This window comes from Seriola aureovittata, chromosome 6 (assembly GCF_021018895.1).
Source record: "Seriola aureovittata isolate HTS-2021-v1 ecotype China chromosome 6, ASM2101889v1, whole genome shotgun sequence".
Taxonomy (NCBI): Eukaryota; Metazoa; Chordata; class Actinopteri; order Carangiformes; family Carangidae; genus Seriola; species Seriola aureovittata.
This window is the reverse complement of record NC_079369.1, coordinates 18606008-18626934: the sequence shown is the minus strand read 5'-3', so window position 1 is coordinate 18626934 and position 20927 is coordinate 18606008. Positions and strand designations below refer to the sequence as shown.

General features: G+C 43.0%; 1 protein-coding gene across 2 annotated transcripts in view; it reads left to right on the top strand.

Moving 5' to 3' along the window:
• Window positions 1–20927, top strand: part of dennd1b (DENN/MADD domain containing 1B) — a 106107-nt gene that overhangs the window by 21946 nt on the left and 63234 nt on the right. For both annotated transcript variants that reach the window (XM_056377721.1, XM_056377722.1), the window contains exons 4-5: window positions 18090–18139; window positions 19187–19306. In XM_056377721.1, the coding sequence (XP_056233696.1) occupies window positions 18090–18139; window positions 19187–19306 (170 nt within the window). The remainder of the gene's footprint in view (window positions 1–18089; window positions 18140–19186; window positions 19307–20927) is intronic.

Sequence of the window (20927 nt, the reverse complement as noted above, 5' to 3'; positions counted from 1 at the left end):
GTGTGTGTGTGTGTGTGTGTGTGTGTGTGTGTGTGTGTGTGTGTGTGTGTGCGTGCTTGCTCGCGCTCGTGTGCGTGTGTGTGTATGTGATTTTTGCACTGACAGTTAGATATGACAGGAAAAAAAAACAAGACATGCAGCGTATTGTTTCTGTGCCAAGAGCAGCCACAGGACAAAACAGGACCTGGAGCAAATCACTGAACAGATGACTGCCGCAGCCCACCAGTGAAAGGGAAGAAAATGGACAAGTAAAAGGAGAAAAGAAAGAGAGAAAGGCAACAATATTTTTTTAGGCTAACTATTTCTTAACACAGCAACCAAGCCAGTGAGTTTAAACAGCTCTCCTGCCTCTCTGATCCACTTTGAGGAATAAACGGGCTTGTAAAAAGATGCTTCAGGCGATGTCTGCCTGCCCCACAAGAACCAGAGCATGCTATCAGTGTAAGCGGTAGAGGGAGTGAGGGAACGAGAGTGTGAGCAACAAATTACAGAATTACAGAGGTAGGCATAGGAAATGGTAGTGAAGGAAGAGGAGTGAAAAGAGCAGCCGAATCCAAGAGAGATGAAAAATAAAAAACAAAATATATATATATATATATATACATACACAATATAGTGTCCAAAAAATGTGTAAACATGGTGTATGTGTTGACATGGGCCTGCCTCATCCTTCTTCTCCAGCGTGTCTCCTCGTCTTAGCCCCCCACAACCTTAGTTTTCTTTCATTCTGTTGTCGACCAGATCGTTTGTGTGCATAAGATGGCCCTTAAGATGGCTAGTTAGCGTGCTGTGTACAGAGGGATTGGCCCTTTCCCCTGTATACATAAAGGCTGTATTCACGGGCCTCATTACCAGGATTAGGCCTCCTTTCCTCCTTTGTGGGGCTGTAGGCTGGAGTCCTCTGTAGCCACAGTCTCTGTCTCTTTCTGTGGCCCGAGCTGGCCAGCATATGGCAGCAGCAGCCAACAGTCTCCGTAGAGGGGCTCAGAGCTCAGAGCTCAGAGCAAGGCCTCCTTTTGTTTAGGCCGTTATTGTTGCTCAGCGTAATGACATTTGTAGGCCGTAGGATCAGGGTGGAGGGGTTAGTCTACCCCAGGGGAGAAGGGGAGAGAGAAGGAGACAGAAAGAGAGAGAAAGAGAGGGAGAGGGATGGAAGGAGGGGGAGAGGCGAAGACATGAAGACAGACAGGAGTGTGGATTATGGAAATATGAATTGATTTTTTTTCTGTTCTGTGGTAGAATAGAAAGCTCAAAGGAGAACAGACTGCAGGCTGGCTGGCACGCCGGGGTGGTGCTGGGGAAATATGAAGTGAGAGGCGCTTGCTCCCTCTTTCTTTTTCTCCTCTTTTTCTTTTTCCCCTCCTGCTCCCCATATTCCTCCCTCAGCCCCTGAGACTCTTGATGCCCTGGTCATCTACAGATGCCACTTGGATAGAGAGGGAGAGATGGAAGAGAGGGAGGGGAAGAGAGAGGTGGCTAAAGCATATATTTGAATCGCAAGAAGGGCTTTTTTTTTTCCTTTTTTTTTTTTTTTTTTTTTGCAAATGGAGCAGACAGATGGAAATCTGTCCGTTTCCTCTCAGATCTCATCCCAAAGTTGTGGAAAAACACAGTAGACAGAACACGCACACATGCAGACACACACACACACACACACACACACACACACACACACACACACACACACACACACACACACACACACACACACACACACACACACACACACACACACACACACACACACACACACACACAGGCACATTGACACACATACACAAACTGAAAATGATTCTGCCAGTTAATTCTAGCTAACCACAGTGTGGTGTGTATAGGGCCCACTTCTCCGTAGAGAACAGAGGATAATATGATAAACACTCAGCAAGTTCCACAAACAGAAGACCATTTGAAAACTTATAGAGACTGTGAGCAACTCCACAGTATTAAAAATGTTAAGTTACTCCACACAGTCTTGGAAGCTGCTGCACCTTTCAGCCCAACAGACACAAACATATTTTTAAGGCAAACAGCCTCCAGTAGTTAATAATGTATTTCTTTATGTTTTTGTCTTCATACACTGTATATGTTTTTTTTTTTTTTAGTTAGTTAGTTTTGAGCTTTGGTGATATTTGCCGTGTCATTCTCATGCATAGTCATCACAGCTGTCAGCCCACTTTGCACTTAAAGGGTTTAACGAACAAAGTCATTTAGCTGAATCCTCAAGGTCCATAACTATGTGTTTTGTATATTAGTTCTCACCGTCACTGGATGTAGTTCACATTCTACTTAATGTGACATTGTGTCCTTCTGTTGAGTCGTATCTCATTGAGAGTCTGGTAACCTTCAGAATTTGTGTAAGTCATTTGAACTGATTTGACAGAATTTTTAAAGGCACTTGTAGATCATCTGTGTTTTTCTGACCATCAGAAGTCCCAAACCAGATAATCCATAACAAATACTGAAATATTCATAGATGCTTATACAGGTGAAAGTAAGAATGGTTTATAAGCATATTATACTAGTATCTACTCAATGACCAAAAACTCAAAAAACTACAAAAGGTGTCATCAGACACACTTTGGTCCCCTTCATACCAATCAGTCATGGTTTGAATGCCACAGCCTATCACAGTATTGTTCCCAATCATGTGCATCTGTTTATGACCACAGATCTTCTAATGGCTACTTCCAGCATGATAATGCACCATGTCACAAAGCACGAGTTGTCTCAAACTAGTGTCACAGACGTGACAATGAAATCAGTTTACTTCAGAGGCCTCCCCAGTCACCAGATCTGAATCCAGTGGATAACCTTAAGGATGTGGTAGAACGGGAGATTGGCAGCGTGAATGTGCAGCTGACAAATCTGCAGAAAGGATGTGATGCAATCATGTCAACATGGAGCAGAAAAATAATGTTTCCACCATCCTGTGGGATGCATGCGATGAAGAGTTGAGTTTGTTTTGAGAGTAAAGAGAGTGTTAGAATGGTGTTTCTAATAAAGCTTGTCTACCTGATGAAGATCCTTTCAATAGACACTGCCACCTCTCTATGCTCCATGGAAATGGATGAAATAGGATTCTTACTCCCAGGAAATACATACGATTAGTTCATATTCTGCTCGCACTCTTGTGCAGTTTATTTTCTGTTTATCCTCTGGTTATACTTTATCTTCTCGTACACTTCTCCTCCTCTTTGTCTCCATTTTGCTTTCTTGCACATTCCTTCCTCACAGTTTACAAGTAGCTTTCCTCCCCCAGTATACCTGCATATCATACTTGCGCTCACTCACATGCACAGAGAGATAACATTATGTGTGCTTTCCTGGCATATCATTGTTACACGTCATTCTGGTCAAACATCGTAGTGCTCCCGTTAATCTTTCCCTGTTTGCCAGTCTCCAGTCCATTTTTCTACTTTTGCAGTATCCCTCATCCTTCTGTCCCTTTTGTATCTCTTACCCCCTCCCCAGTTCATCAACCTTCTTGTTTCCAAAAACTGTATCTTATTTTTCCACAAACTGCATTTTTTTGTTGTTGCCAGTCTGGTTGCAGGATAATATCCAGAGAGAAATAAAGAAAATATTCAATTATGAATAGATTTTACTGCAAGGTCTTCTCTCAGCTAACACAAGCTGAACTCAACTCTCCATGGCTATTCCACACATTTTAATCGGGAACCTTTGATATTCCTGCTGCATACTGCTTCAAGTTGACCACATGACATGCTGTTTTTAATTTATTCCAAGGCTACAGCAGGTATGATTCCATCCTAAAAGGAAACATCTATGACTTAATTCACATGCATTGCTATGTATAATTCATTTGTCCTATTAAATGCATTTCAGGACTGTATATGAGCAATTTTCTTCCGACTTTATACATTGCCAAGTGGTGAAGAGAGCAAATTCTGTCTCCAGTCCCCTTACACCTTACTGAAGACACACCATGTCTCGATGCTAAATTGCATTTTGAACTAATGCTCTTAAATGGAGGAAATTTTTTTGCTTCTTCTTCGATGTAGGTTTTGCATCAATGTTACAATTCTGTGCAAAAAAAGGAGCCTAGAAGCTCTTGTTCTTTGGTTCTATTGGTTCTATCACCAATACCTTATGTTTACAGCAGGTTTTTGAAATGGTAAAAAATATTTGCTTCTATCACACTTCACTGTAGCAGAATGGTCAGCGTCTTAACTAAAAGTCATGTCATCATGCTTTGGCATATTAGACATGGGAATAAGGCAAATATAGCAACAGTCTACCAGTTGTTCTGCCTGTAGCCATGTTTTTAACAGCTGTAAATCGTTTCCAAGTATATTTTGTTTGTCTCTTTTATAGATATATTATAAATTCCTGTCATCTTGCTTATTTAGTTTTTAACCATTGTCAAGTTTTTTGAGCTGCCATGACTTCAGCCTGAACTGAACTTATTTCCCGTTCAAGTCGTCCTGTATGTAGATCTCTGCTCAAAATCTCATGGTGTCATCAGTCAGACAGAATGTGAGGGAGGGACAGACAAAGAAAGGAGCGAACAAGAGAGGCTGATGGTCTCTCGAGGCTTCAACCTCGGCAACTCTGAGTGTTGCTCTGACACCATGCTCCATCAGGACAGCCCATCTGACATGCTGTGATTGGTGGCCAACTGCTCTCTGGACTGGGCCTGGGTAGGGGAGGCAGGGAGGGGGCACTTTGGAGGAGAGGTCGGGTGGATGGGTGAGGGAGCAGTGGTCTGAGGGATTGAGGTAAAGGAGAGGAGCTGGCGGACATGATTGGTGGCTTCAGCCCTGAGGGAGCTGAGCGTTGACCCTGAGAAGAGAAGGAGATAGTGGTCGAGAGCGGTGGTGAAGTCGAGGTGGGTGCAGTAGCAAGGGGCCAGGGACGCTAACCTGAAGACAATGATATGTGGCCCCAGTTGAGACCTTATATAGGGAGCAATGTAGAAAAGTTGTATAGGAGAAGAGGTAGACCCAAGAGGACACAAAGAAAAGAATGGGAACTAGCTGGGTTTGAAAAGAGATATGACAAAATGGGTGACAGTTAAGGTGGGAAGGAGGTGAAGAAGTGATGATGTAGGGAGGTAGAAAGATGAAGGGAAGGTGAGAGGCATGTGGAATTACAAAATGTGAGAGAAAATGAGAGAAAAGTGGAGTGTATTGAAAAGTAGACAGAGTAAGTTTGGCAGTTAAAGTTTTAGGAATGCAACGTTACGTTTGTAGAAATCCAAAAATATACATGTTTTTCTATGTAAAGAGTAAATTTTGTGGCCTCAAGGTTTACAAACCCAACATAAAATCCCCTGATGATTTCAAAAATGACTTCCTTACTCGGGTTGTTTCTGCAGTTTCCAACTAATTGTAAAACTTAGATGTGAAATGCCACAAATGAGTGACATAGGTGATATATTCAAAGAAATACTAATTCACTGCATTATAAAGTTAATATAGGCTGAGTGTGGTTGACAGAGGAAGGCATGTATTGATAGCTGTGAAGGGGATGATGCTGCACAGAAAAATACAGCAACTCTGTCAGAGCACAGGCTTTTCACAAGGACAAAGCCATCTCCCCCACCCATCTTCCAAAAAGATAGGAGACAGAAAAGTGGTGATGTTGTGTGGTGAGCTGTGAGTATTTTGTCAGCTCTTTGGGTGCTGCTGCAGCCAGTTATATGAAGCTGTAACAGCAAGGCACAAGGTGTGGGAAACTGAGAGATGAAAAAGATGGAAATTCAAGGCTTTTTTTGTTTGCGTGTGTAGAGAAGTATAGGCCTAAATATGTGTCTGTCGTGTGTGTGTGTGTGTGTGTGTGTGTGTGTGTGTGTGTGTGTGTGTGTGTGTGTGTGTGTGTGTGTATTTGCGTACATGTATGTGTGTGATGTCTCAGCGTGTCACAGGTTCTCGTCTTTCCCCTTCACTGCACCGTGACAGCAGTGTCAAACAAGGCCTCATATGATCTGTGTATGTCTTTGAGAATATGTGTGTGTGTGTGTCTGGGTTGATAGTGTTTTTATTCTTCTTTCTAACCCTTTTCACCTCAGATCCCTGGGGTGTTCCAGGGTCTTGCCTAATGGACAGTCTTGCCCCACTAAGCTGGCCTTTTGCTCGGGCACTGAGCTGGACGCCTAACTAGGGCCCTTTGTTGCTCATGGGTCTTGATTGCGCTGACCTCTGGGCTCGCTTCCTGGGAGAAGGAGGGTGGTGGAAGACGAGAGCAGGGGAAGTGTTTTTACGCCCCGTTGCTCACATCTCTCCAGCATCGCCCAGTGACTGGCGAAAAAGAAAGCAATGGTGTGTTTTGGCAGTGGGGTAAAGAGCCGTTGGCTGCTTGTCTTTCCCAAGCTGCAGGTGGACAGTAGTGGATTCAGCTACAGATGCACCCATCCTACAAGTCACTCATCCTATTAGCTAACTGCACTTATTGCATATGGCTCCTCTGCCAATCCGCTCCAAGGAGGAATTGTTTTGAAAGCAAAGTACAATAAATTCAGGGTGAATTTGAGTTAGTTTCTACCTGGTCAATGAATCATCAGATATGTGCAAAAGAGAGATTGTTGTGAACATTTTCAAAGGTGTAAACCTTTCACTCTTGAGGATATTGAGGATTGAAAGGCACGCTGTAAGATGGTTAACAGGTGGTGAGTCAAAAGATTCAAGTTTTCCACATTTCAGAATTGGAGCACTGGTGTCAGTGCAGCAAAAAACAATAGACGAAGACAACTCTACAGGGAAAGAAATATCAAACAGCCACAAAGTTAAACTCTGGCTTCAATCAAAGCACTCTTTGTTTATCAGAGATTTTAAAAATGCTTAAATGTAGCTGCTGTTGTGGCCTGTTTGAAACAGTCTTTAGACACATGGCCACAGTAAGGGAACAGAGATTTTAGAATAGGAACAGGGAGATTGTTAGTCATGTGGTTAGACACTGTTCCACCTTGTTTTGTTTCGTAATGGAAACTTGAATTTAACACCCATTTGTCAAAGCCCCTTGTTGGGTTTAACATATGCGGAGTGGACTGTAATGCTTCAGCACATATGCTCCAAAATTTATGTATATTATATTTGAGAACGCTGCCAAACTCGCTCAGTATTATGGTGTCAGTCACAGAGGAAGAAAGAGCGCATCAACACTTGGAAACAGGTTGTCCCTGTCAACCATGGAGCTCATATTTACGGTATCAGATGCCAGACTTACCCGAACCACATACTGCTGTTGCCAACAGAGCTATCACACATATAACGATGTGGCTCAATTTGCATGCATTTTTCCTTAACTACCCCATGCATGGCACAACCAGCAGCCACCAGCCAGACACAGAGAGAGAAGCAGTGGCAGAACAAATAGGGTGTTGTGTAAAAGGAGAGAAGGCTGGAGAGAGGGAGGGGAGGGAGAGGGAGGAAAAGGAGGGTGCAGTGATGACCTAACCCTCTCTGCTAGATTCCATGTACATCTGTCAATGAGATGTCCACTGCCAAATGTTTAGGAGCCAGTGTTGCACTGTTGCTCCCCTGCTGGGCTTCAATGTATACATTCTTTGTGTGTATGTCCATGTGTTAGAGTCCATGTGTTTCCGTGTGTGTGTGTGTGTGTGTGTGTGTGTGTGTGTGTGTGTGTGTGTGTGTGTGTGTGTGTGTGTGTGTATGTGTGTGTGTGTATGTGTGTGTGAATGCGTGACGCCATGTGTTAGAGGCAGGCCCACATCAGGGTTCATACAGTCGAGCTAAGCCCAGTGGGAGCTGAAAGCTTAAAGAAGGAAATCCCCCCCGGCTGCTTCATACACACACACACACACACACACACACACACACACACACACACACACACGCACGTGCTCTCTCTCTCTCTCTCTCTCTCTCTCTCTCTCTCTCTCTCTCTCTCTATCCCTATCCCTATCCCTATCCCTCTCCTCCTGGCACTTCATTAATGAAGCCCATGCTTGTATGTTTGGGGCATATGCAGCTCTCTTGGCCCAACACTACAAGTGTGTGTGTATGTGTGTGTGTTAGGGAGTGAGACATCTCCCCCTATCACATGGTAATATATTCAGTGGAAGATCTCGGCAGAGGCATAATACTGCCGCTCTCCCCTGTCTGAGCCCATCTGTGATATGTAGAAAGGACATCAGCAGGACAGGGTATTAGCACTGGAATAATGCACACTGTTATTGTTGACGCCACATACTTATTCTCCATGCAATATGCCCCTTCACCCCATAACATAAATACATCCATTGTGGAAAAAGCAGAAAATAAATGAGTACAATACACTGGATGGCATGCATACTACCCCAATGGAATGTAATGTTGGAGGTGACTCATTAACGGCTGATAGGAGGGGAACGAGTTTGGGACTGGACATCGGAGGTTAAGAGAAATTATTATCATCCTACGTGTGCATTGTAGCCTAAAAAGGGGAGAAAAAAAAGAATTGAAGCATCTTTGTTAGACTTAAGTAGAGACAACAGTGCTGGTAAATGCAATGGCTTCTGGGCAGCTAATTTCACAGTGACATTTCCATTCAAGGGGATGGATATAAGGTGTTGAAGCCAGTGGAAACTTGTGCTCTTAAGTGGTTCACAGGAGACCCAAGCTATGGCCTTCATTTTGTCCTTGGTTTAGGCATCTGTGATGTCCGTAAGGGTCCAGAAGTACAGATTTGAAAATGACAACTATTTTCAGCAAACAGGGTTTTTTTTCTTGCTGTAGAGGTGGCACATACACATATGAATATAAGAACACATGTACCTGTCAGGTGTTGTCATGTGCTTGAAGAGGCCAGAAGATCAATCTACCACCTTGAACACATCTTGAAGAAGGGCTCTGGTAACACGGGACTGTTGTTAACTAAAATAACCTCCCTCACCAGAGACAGAGGGGTCACTGGGAACAGAAACTTGTTGAGGGGATTTAAAAAAAAAAAAGACAAAACTCCCTCTTCCCCCATCTCCCTCTCCTATCAGTGTGGGCAGAGTGAGCAAGAATGTGAAAATGTAACGCCCCCGTGTCAATTTGAAAGTGAACCTCATCGGCTCATATGCCCCTCCACGTCGCTCCACCACCCCCCCTCTCCATCTTCCCCCTCTCAAGCAGCTCTGTTGCTTTGGTCCGGCTCTGAAGGCCGTTCTTATTACCGGCACAGAGCGCAGGTCAGAATGGCAAGCCGGCAGCATACTATTAAAGCCTAATGAAAGGAATCTCTGCAGGGTCTGAGGTCTGCAGCGGCCAGAAGAGGCTGTGTCTCTGCCCATTGTTCTTCTGCTTCTCTCCTCACTATTCTCTTGTTTTTTTTTTTTTCATCCCATCTCTAAATCTGGCTTCTCTTCTCTCCCCTGTTTCTGTCTGTGTCTATCTGTCACTGTCTTTGTCCTTCTAACTCATTTTATGTCTTTTGCTTTGTCTTGTTCTCTCTCTTACACTGCATCTTTATTTTACACTCTTCCTGCATCTACATCAGAGGGGGGTTTCACATGATGTTTTCACTTCTATAAATTGAGCTGCCCTTAAAATGTAGCTGTGGGCTTATATAAATGAGCAGTTTAACAAATTCTATTTGTTTCGCCTGTGGAAATCCAAGACAAGGTTTAAGATTACCTTCCTATTACTTTTGTTATTGCATATTGTCCAATAGAAATGAATTATCACCTTCTTTTAACATATGGTCCCAGTTGACCCCCTTCTAATCATCTATGCAGGCATCACTCTGACATTAGTTGAATAAAATGAATTAAGTACCCTGATCCCCACTGTATCATTGTCTTCGTTTATTCCCCCTCATCAAGAAGGTCAGAAGTTAGGGTCACCTGCAGAGGTGGGATCCTAGAGAGTGTCATGTTCCAGACACAGATACGTTTTGACATCAGAGAGTAAATTCTGGTTTCCACTCTCTAAATTTCCTGTCAAGAGTATAGTCAGAGTGTGGTTTATAGTGATATGCATTCCTTTCTGTGGTCAAGCAGGTTTTAACTATAATATCACTCATGCAACACTTTCCAGTGGCCACCATTCCTGCATTTATTTCACGAGGATAGAAAAATAATGGTATTGTTCTGGAAGATGTAGGGGGCTGAGAAACATTGCTGGACGCAGGAGTTGCAGATATAGATTGTTTGATACTTGTAAAGCATTGGATTAATATGCTGTAGTCTATAACATGACAGGAGATTAATCTCTTGTGCCCTTTTTCCATATTTATTGGTTAGTTGAATGTATGAAAAGGCAATAGCATGAAAATTGATTGATGATTTATCCTCTTGTTTGCCTCAGCGGAACAAAAACTGCTCATTGTGTCATAACCAATTATACCTTTATTTTAGGCTCCACAATGTTAATGCTTTTTATTCTAGACGCTCTATAATGGAATTAAACATTTAAATTCCCCCAGTTTATCCTCAGGTCCAGGTTTATTGTCATTTCCACAAATGTGCTTCACATACAGGCAATTGAAATGTTGTCCCTTACTCATGGACCTCAGTGCAACATAGAACAGACCTAAAAACACCACACAGTCTCAGTGTGAGTGAGCACTTCTACATTACCAACAACAACTTAGATGTAAACAAGGTCCAGTGTATTTCTTCCTCTTGTAGTAAACTCGACATGTCAGTGGAAGTTTGGCAAAACTGAAGTCGCTAGTGATGATGAAAAATTCGAAGCGGTGTGCTGTTTGTTAATTGCTGATGCTGCTGTACAACGACGACGGCGGTGAACTCGGCCGGCACTTGACGCTTGTAAACTCCACCAGCGAGACACAGAAAACAGCTTCTACCTTTCCTCTATCTCTCTGTCTTCCTGTTTGCGTTCTCTCTGTCTCTCTGTCTTCCTGTTTGCGTTCTCTCAGTCCTTCTCTCTGTTTTAATATATTTGCCACTTCCTCTAATTCTCTTTCTTTCTCATTCAAGAATCACACCCAGCAACCTTTCGGTATCTGGTGCAGTTTAGAGGTCACTGAACAAACAGGAAGTTGTTGAGGAAGTTTGTTGTTTACACTAGATTAGATCACACACTAACTCCCTCTCTTTTTTCAGTAAAAGTGCATCAGTTCATCAGTCATCAGTTCATCAGTTGCTTGGTGCCAAAAATGCATCTGAGTCATTTGTTTCTGACTTTGTGTTTTTATCCATTTTGAGCTTAGTTTTAATCCAGCAGTCTGCCCAATCAAGGTTTCATACCATCATACATTTTTATTCTGCATTATTTATTTTATTCCCCTCTCATAACCAAGGCTCAGCTGTCCTTGTGCCTTTACACATTGCAAATGAATGCATATCCATGCAAATTCTTAAAAAAGAAAGGCTGAGAATTTGAATATTTTGCTTAAAGCTGCACCCAGGTCGACCCTGCCATTCGGCATTTGAAAGCAGTGTGTCTGTTTGAATACTGAGGATCTCTCTTTGTCATGTTCGCCAGAGGGGCTGGGTGAGCGAACCAGCACCGGCAGGATGGGCAGAGATCGGCTGGGTAGCTGCACACAGACAGACTAATTGGGAAAAGGGGGGCGAAAGGGGGGACGAGGGGTGTTGGTAAGGGTGAGGAAAAGGTGGGGTATGCAGGAAGGGGGGAATCTAAGATGACGACAGGGGGTTTAGGAGGGAGGTGAAAGAGGACGGAGAATGGGGGATGGAGGGAACGAGAGAGAAGGAAAGGAAGAGGGGAGGTGATAAAGAGGGCACAAGAGCGTGCGCGAGGAAGAGGTGAAGAAAGGGTGAGTGGAGACACTGTGGTTTCCAGTGCTGATGTGTTAGTAGCCCTGCTGACTATGTCATTATACTGTTGAAGCACTGGCTGGATAACCAGGGTCCCTGCCTGCTGCAAACCACTGTAGCCTTACACTGTGGTTGACACATATGGATGAGATAGCTTTGCACAAACCAGTTTTCTTGCATTTATTAAACATTTCAAACAGTAACTAGAACCTCAAAGTCTTAAAGCATACCTTTTGAATCAAACTGAGGAGGCCTTTGTTCCCATAGATGTAAAAAATAAAATGTCCTGAGAAGTGCAACATAATTAATGTGAGGTATTTAAGTCAGCCACCCAGTACACAGCTTTAAAATTGCTCCATGGTGTTGCCATTATGTCGGATCAGATAGATCATACAGCTAAGAGGTAATGAATTGAGAGCAGGAACGAGCTGGGCTGTTTCAAAGACTGCGTGTTTTTGGAACAAGGTGTATGAATATCCACATTCCTAAAACTAAACTGTTATGTTAGCATTCAACTGGTGTGTGTGTGTGTGTGTGTGTGTGTGGTGTGTGTGTGTGTGTGTGTGTGTGTGTGTGTGTGTGGTGACTGATGGTAAAATTAAGCAGTTTGACAATAAAATATCTTCCAAAGATCCATGCTTTTCCAGCGTAGCTTGTGCTCTTCCTCAGTGGATGGAGTTTGCTAAGGCGTGGCTTAAAGATTGAGAAATGTGGTTTTCATAGGGCTCAAAATTTTTACGTAATGGGGAATTAATTAGATCATGTGGTGTCATCCTTGTTAAGTTTTTGCAGCCTAGGTGACTTAACGGACAACACATACTTATACCCTGATGGAATATTTATGAGCTATGAAGTTTGCAATAGTAGACATATAGCTACCTAATAGTTTGATTTAAGTTGATAGTAGTTGAATCCTTGTGAGTCTTTACTCTCAATAATTCCATGAGGGTCATAAAATGTTCTGGCTCCATACTTTCAATGTTTTTTTTGTCATTTTTTGTACAGAAAGCAAGTTTAAACTTGGAGAGTGGTTGTTAACCTCTAGAAAGAACAAAATAGCTTTATGCTGGATTCCCTTGATGACTTGTACACATTTTTCCACCCCGTGTGATACACTGCTCCAGAGCGGAGTGTAGTTCACAGTTGAATAGTCATGGAGATGCACAGATGTGAAACATACCGTGCTGTTTTAGGTGAACGTATTTTACTTACTTCCCAGCTTTAATTGATTTCCATTCATTTCCATTTGGTATAAAAAAAAAAATCTATTCGCAGAGACTTAACTTGAGTGCGGTAATTCATGGCAGTGAACATCTTGTCTGCATTATTGTGAATTATGTTATATTTTTGCGGTAATGCAGTGCTGGCTTTTCAAATACGTCTGCACTTATAATTGCATTACCAGGAAATAATAAATTAACTTTGACAAAAAAATAAAAGCAGACACGATGTACATTGTGATGGATTATACAGTGAAAAAGACATTGAGAAATATAAAACAGTACTGTATGCTTTGCGGACAGCTGACAGTAATGTAAAGTACATGTGAATTGTGGTAATTGGCTAACACATGCAAAAACACTGATATAATCCTTTCAAAGTCTGCTTCTAATATTTGTATACTAGTGGTACATTTACAAATTTGCCTGACACCAGCCTCCATTCCTCCTAAAACTACATCCTGTATAGAGGGCTCTGGGGGCCAGGCTACACTGAATTAGGTTGAGTTACACTGGGTAGCTACCTAGATTGATCTGGCTGCAGTAGCAAGGGGAATATAAAGCAGGGCAGGGGCTTAAAGTCTGAGTCCCCCCAGGGAGGAGTCCTCACTGCATGGGGAGAGGGGCATGAACTGGGCTGCCTCTCTCTCCCTCCATCCTTCCCTCCATCTCTCCTTCCCTCCCTCCCTCCTTCTGCTGTTCTGTCCATACATTGAATATCTTCTCCAGCCTCCCTACCTTCCTTGTGACATTCACCCTTTTCAGTCTCTCTGTGCGACTTCATTTTTCTCCCCCCCTGTTTTTCTTGATTTTATTTTCTCTTATATTTTAATATCTTCAGCATTTAGCTCCATCCTCATTCCTTCCTTATATCCACATTTTCTCCACCACACTCTTCGATCTCTCGCCTCTACATTTACAAGCATATGGGAAAATGACTGTTGCTCATGAAGTTTACACCCAAAATGAAAAACCATGGATGAAGCCGAGTTTAGTATTTAATCCGTTTATAAAGGTCACTTTTTTTTTTTTAACTGGTTAACATCATTCTGTCCTCTTGCTATGATCTTAAAAGCTGGTTTTCCCCTTTTTAGTGATGGTGAGTGGCCAAGAGGGGAGGTTCATGTGTGTGTGTGTTAGAAACAGTCAAGCTGAGCCCACACAGTATGATCCGTCACGTGTCAGATCCCCCCAGTGCCTGCTCTACGCCTCAGCCATATATAGCTTAACCTGCTACAATTACTTCTAAAAGAATCAGGGTATAGCAGGAATAAAAGTGAAGTTTAGGCCTATTTTTTTTAAGAGTAGAAAAGCAAGAGTGTCGCCCTGTGCTGCAAAGTTTGTTGCTCTCCCCTGCCGTACCATGCTATTCTGCTGGGGTATGGTGCAAAGCTGCACGGTGCTGCTGTGTGCTGTTGTAGTGTTGTGGTGCACTGATAGCAGGATCGTCCGCTGGGGGAACCCAGAGCATTCTGTCTCACTGAGTGATACCCCTGTCTCCACTCACGATAAACAGCACACACACACACACACACACACACACACACTCACACATACACCAGTGTCTGCCAAGCCCAACCTAGCAGCAGATTTCTCCCTCACCCCCCCACCCCACCCCCCCCACCCCTCCTCGCAAAGCTGCAAATATATTATGTGCCTCTTTTTCTTTTGTCTTGGGAAAATGGCAAGCAGGGGGAGTGTGTGTGTGCATGTGTGTGTGCGTGCGTGCGGGTGTGTGCGCGGGTGTGTGTGCACATGTGGTAGTGGTGGAGGTGGTGGGGTCCTTACTGTACTAAGAAACTGTGGAAGAACACCCCCATTGTGCCATTCCTGTTTAGATATCCCCATGGTATAAGGCCCAGTCATGGATAGAGGGAAGCAAAAACAGTTACCAGTAATACAGGTATTATGTGGGAAACAGAAAACATACTGACAACTGAGGAAAAGAAAGGCTATGAGTTTCATATCACATACACACGGTCTATTTTATTTGGTTTGAACAGAGAGAGGTGTTGGAACAGTAACACTGTTGAGCTCAGTATAAAGGGTTGATTCATTCAAATTACCAAAAAAACACATTTGCTCACTTACCTCTGTGGTACTGTATATAGCCATGCAGATAGTTTTGGTTTTATTTGCCCAGATTTTGAGGTATCTTTTTTTAATGTTTTGAGATATTAGTCTCTGTGGTCTCTTTGTATATGGAACCACTTTCTGCCAGAGAAATAGACCCAATGAAAACTTTTGACAGTGAAGTCTGAGGATTATCCAGAGTAATGGAGATTCCAGAAAGACATGCTGCTAATAAAATGTCATTTCTCAATACTGCACTAAAATTAAATTCTGTTTGACTCCTTTGTGTTGGGATAGAGGCAGAAATTATACAGTCAGGGACATTTCAATCTCCCCATGACCAAAATATAAGACAAAGCCATCTGCATGGCTAGATATAGCACTTAGTGAGAAAATTTTTATTTTTTTGTGTAATTTGGGTGAACTGACGCTTTAAAACATTTTGTGCAGAGAGTTTTAGCCAAACTGCTTGTAATGCTGCTTACATTATTATACTGTATACATCTTACATTATAATTGTCAGGTTATGTTTTGGGGTGTGTTTGCTCATCAGCCGTTCCCACAGTATGTGATTAAATAACACGGCTATATCCCATCATCAGGAAAGACCATGCATTCACAGCTTCTAAGTTCTCAAATCTGTTTCATATAATTGTAAACTGAATGTCTTTAGCTTTAGGAATGTTGGTCAGACAAAATAAATCATTTTAAGATGCCCCCTCAGGCTGTGATGAATTTTGATGGCTATTTTTTCACCATTTTTTAGACAGTTTGTAGATTAAAAAAACTAAATGATTAATGGAGAAAACAATCAATATATTAATTGATAAAGAAAATAATTGTAAGTTACAGCCTCAGGATCTGTCTCACAGGGCTCAGCTGTTTAGTGTCTTTAATGGCTATAAGACAGGAGATTAAAAATGTCTATAGACTGTACGGCGTCACTATACCCCAGGTACTGATATGTATATATGTGTTTAGAATATATACATATATATATATATATATATAGAACATGTCTGCTGTTCCTGTGACACATGATACACACATACAAACACATCACCTCCCATTGGTCCTGTATAAGATCAGAGTCTCTGCAGCCCCTCGACTGTCACTCAAACACAGATACCTGATGTGGGCGGGGCTGTGACAACTCTCAAATCTGGCAAGTCAAATGTTTTTATTTGTAGGGAAAGCGAGTGTCTGTGTATGTGCGCATGTGTGTGTCTGTTTGGGTTTGTGTGCCATATGCAGTGCGCCAGGGAGGGCTCTCTGGAACATATTGGTGTGCGTACATAGTGGTTAATAATAGTAGCAAACGCATACAGCGATGGCAGCTCTGATGTGTGTGACAGCTTTACAGCCGCACACGCCAAGACACAGTCACGCACACAAACACACACACACACACATACACACACACACACACACACTCACTCCCACAGCAGAGACAGAGACCTCCTCTGCCACCGAGCCCTCTGTCTTTGTTGAGTTCTCAATTTTATCACAGATCCTCATAAGTAAAAACAACCATTTCCCACCCACCTTGCTTCGCCTCCCGGCCCCTCCCATACACTCCGTATGTGTGAACATGCACACACAAACATATAGCCGAGTCAAACTCAGCCACCCACCCACACACAAACACATACAAATGTACATGCTTAACCACCCTCTCACATTGAATGCACCGAGTCCTTGAAGCATACATCATACACTCAAATGCACAAATACACATGACACTCACACACACACATGCACACAAACACACACACATACCCTCATCCCCCCTTCTGTCATAGCTCATTGCTGCTGTTGCTGGCTTGTCTGTTGCAATGGTTGTGTTGTGCTGGGGTGGCAGCAAGTTTTGAGAAGGAGGGGCACGGGGAATCAGTGACTGCTCCCCACGGCGAGGTCTTAGCAACAGTAGGCAGCAGCAGACACCCAACCTGTCGTCCAGATCAGTCTCTTGGGGGAGGCAGAGAGAGAGAGAGAGAGATAGACAGAGAGATAGTGGAGCAGCAGCATCACTCTCAACTCGGACGTCTCTAGTCAGAAAGAAGAGACAGACCTTGGGCTCAGTGGCCGAGCTTGGCAGGCAAACGAAAGAGGAAGAGAGAGAGAGACAGCAAGAGAGGCCAGAACATAGCAGAGAGCCACCCAGTCCCCAGGATTAGTCTGTGAGTTTGGCAGAGCCTGGCCAGGGCTGAGAGAGAGGTAGCAGAAAGACAGACGGCAAAAAAGACCTGGTGGCTGGCGTCTATTCTGGGCCAGGTTAGCAGCCAGAGAGATGAGGAGACAGAGCGACAGACAGAGCGGGGACCTGGTGCTCGGTGGCTGTGTGGCGGGTCTGGAGTGGCTCACCCATATGGTGCTCCACTCTGTTCCTGCTCCCTGTCTAAATCCATATGCCGCTGGTGGATAGGTGCCCCTCTCCCCTCCCCTCCCCTCCCACCTCGCTTCAAGAGCATGCAGACCCTCACCCCCCCACCAACCCACAAGGGAGGTGTTGGGAGGTAAAGCCCTGAAGGCTTGTCCCCCACCCCCCTCCACCCCCCGTTCCTACCTCTTAACCCCTCAGAGCTGCTTAGCCCATTGTCACTACAATCTGCCACCATAGCCTTGGTGTTGTGTCTCCCCTCTCTCTCTCTCTCTCTCTCTCTCTCTCTCTCTCTCTCTCTCTCTCTCTCTCTCTCTCTTTCTTTCTCTCTCTTCCTTCATCTTTTCATCTCCTTTTGGCACCAGATAATCGATGAACTTATTAACTGCTAATTATTCAAGCTGTGGATCGAGGATCCCTCCCCAACCTTGAAAAAAAAAAGGGAGACTTTCCACTCTGTTCTGCCAAATGAAGTGGTTTATATTGCCCATTCATTTGGATTAAGTGCATTTAGGCTGCAGTGTTTGGGATGTGAAGACTTTGTCAGATTGCTATCAGCAGCGTTTAACATTAATCCTCATTTTGTTCAGCCAGTTGATAGCACCCACTTAGTGGAAGCCCAAGAGATCTTTTTATTGAAATACACAGTTATTGTTTTTCTTGTGATGTGTGTTTCTCTAAAACGGTGTGTGTGTGTGTCTCTCTCTCTGTTCTGGTTTCTCAGGAGGTCCTTCAGACGATACCAAAGTTCTGCTTTCCCTTTGACGTGGAAAGGTACGATTCCTCTCCTTCTCTGCTTCCGTGTTTTTTAGCACCACGGCTCACTTTCACCTCCTTCACGTAGCACACACACACACACACACACACACACACACACACACACACACACACATGCACATGCACATACATAAAATTATGAACACCTAGCTCTTCTCCCCCTTACAGAGACACATACATTTAAAAAGGGAAATGAGAAGATGTGGTGCGCATCACACACACTTGTGTTATGAACTTTAAAATTGAAGTCACTCTTTGATACTATATCATGACTATTTACCGACTGTCAAAGTTTAACAATGAGTGCATTTGTTATTGGAAGTGGCCTTTCTGGTCTTAAACCCTTACAAAATGTTCCTGCATAAGATTTTAGAAAAACATCACAGCTATTAGCAAAATATCCCTTAAACATAAATGCTGTGATGGTGAGGACACAAGTTAACGATAATGATGAGGTCATCCGTGACCAGCCCACTTGATATGTCATGCACAGTAGCATGTTTATGATTGCATGTGTGTGAAAGAATTCAGAATATAAGGAAGTGAGTTTCTGGCTACGTAACACAGGTCCGGTCAGGCCACCGGCTCTCTGAAAAGTACCGGGCTCTTGTTTTCAGTATGGAAAATGACATGTTAAAATTCCCATTGTAAAGACAGAGAGGGAGAGAGGGAGGGTGGAAGGGGAGGACTGTACGGTCTTTTACTGAAGCTGAGCTGCTGCCATCTAGTGGTGTAAGGATGTTCTGAGTTTCACTGGAATTTACCTTGGGGTTAGAAAAGCTTTTTACAGTTTTTCAAGCTGCCATACTGGAAATATGTGACATCAGATTTGGACCTTGACTAGAGATTTAGGTCATGGTGAGACTGGACTGTTAAAAAGGGTTCTTTTCTGATGTAGTATGCCTGAACTGTGTTCTTCAAATATTTTAAATTTACAAGATTTCATAGATTTACTTCATCCTACTGTATTCTGTTGATTGGAAAGCCTTTATGTGGTTTGATCATTTGTGAGTGTGTGTGTGTGTCCCTTGTGTCTGTTTCCAGGGTTTCCCAGAGTCAGGTGGGGCAGAATTTCACCTTTGTGCTGACGGACATCGACGGCAAACAGAGGTTTGGTTTCTGTCGACTCACTCAAGGCTGCCGGGTCTGCATATGTCTGCTCAGGTAGCGCGCATGCACGTGCATGCACGTGCACACACACACACACACACACACACACACACACACACACACACACACACACACACACTCTTAGTCTTGTTTTACTTGTTTTTTGTGTGAAATTAATAAGATACATACATTTCTTTTGTATTCTTCATTCAAAACCATTTTGTCCTAGCGCAATGAGTCTCATTGCCGTCTTTAACACATCATACACTTTATATTTTCAAGAGGAATGAACATATTCGATGTCCATAAATTAAATAAATGTCAAAATAAAGGCATTTGGCTGTCCTAAAAGCTATTAAGTATAAATCCAAACATTTAAAGTCAGCCTGTCTCATTTTACTTCTGGAATCAGAATCAAGAGAATATCTGAAACAAGCCTTGTTCAAACACCAATGTCTTTATTTACTCATTCAAATAACCAAGACTTGGTCTGTCCTGCCCTTTTGCAAATTATCTATGAATCACTGTCAGAACAAGGTTTTTTAAATATCTGCATTTATTTCTCAAGTGTGATGAAAAAAATTAATTTACCAGATCCTAGAAGTGAAAACAGATTTTTGAGACAACATTTTCATTCATTCTCACACTTCACACTGAGCTGCACTATGCCAGAATAACAAATTTATATTCTCATCTGCCCACACAAATATGTTAGTGATGTGCCTATAATTATCCAAAAGTTTAGCAGTTTTTGATATTTCATAGGTGGATTTCTCATATCACAGGGTACATAAATGAGGACAGCAAACACAGGAAAACTGTGTTTTCTTCACACAATTACTCTTCAACAAAGGCTATTATCATTTAATTCCCATGTAATTGCATGTTGACACAATGTTTTTACAGATGTAATTACCTTACCATTACAAAGAAGGAGCACTCCAGTGCTAATCTCAGTTGACAGGCTTATGCACTTTAGACCCAACTGAGGAAAATGTACAAAATAAATCCATTTTTAATGACTGTATTAAGCAGTTTAACAAACAACAAACTGGAAAAGGAGCACAAAGCCTTTTCTTCATCTCGGTGTAAAGCAGCACTCCTATAAGTGTTGCTCTCGCATCTGTATGTATGTGTGTGTGTGTGTGTGTGTGTGTGTGTGTGTGTGTGTGTGTGTGTGTGTGTGTGTGTGTGTGCGTGTGTGTGCGTGTGTGTGTGTGTGTGTGTTTGGGTGCGCGCCTTGGGTGTGTGTGGCTGTTGATGGACAGTCGTGGGTTTGTCGCTGCCCTGATGAGCTGCTGTGAAGAACAGTGTCCCTCCTCCCCACACCACCCACCCTTCCCGGCCAGCTTCCATGGCCTTTGTGTTTCTTTTCTCTCTCTCTTTCTCCCTCTTTCTTCTCTTTCTCTCTCTCTCTCTCTCTCTCTCTCTCTTTTCTCCTCGTTATTCGGCTACTGCCACGGTGCGACAGCAAAGACGCTTGGCCCATAATTATGCATGAAGCTTCGCTGCCAATTAGCAGAGGCTCCCCTGTCCCTCTCGCTGAGTTAGACATGCTAATTCATTTGACATATGATGTATAAAATTCATTATGCATTCTGAGTAGTTTGCATGGCTTACTTCATTTATAATAAAATAACATATAGAAAGTTTTTTTTTTTTTTTTTTTTTTAAA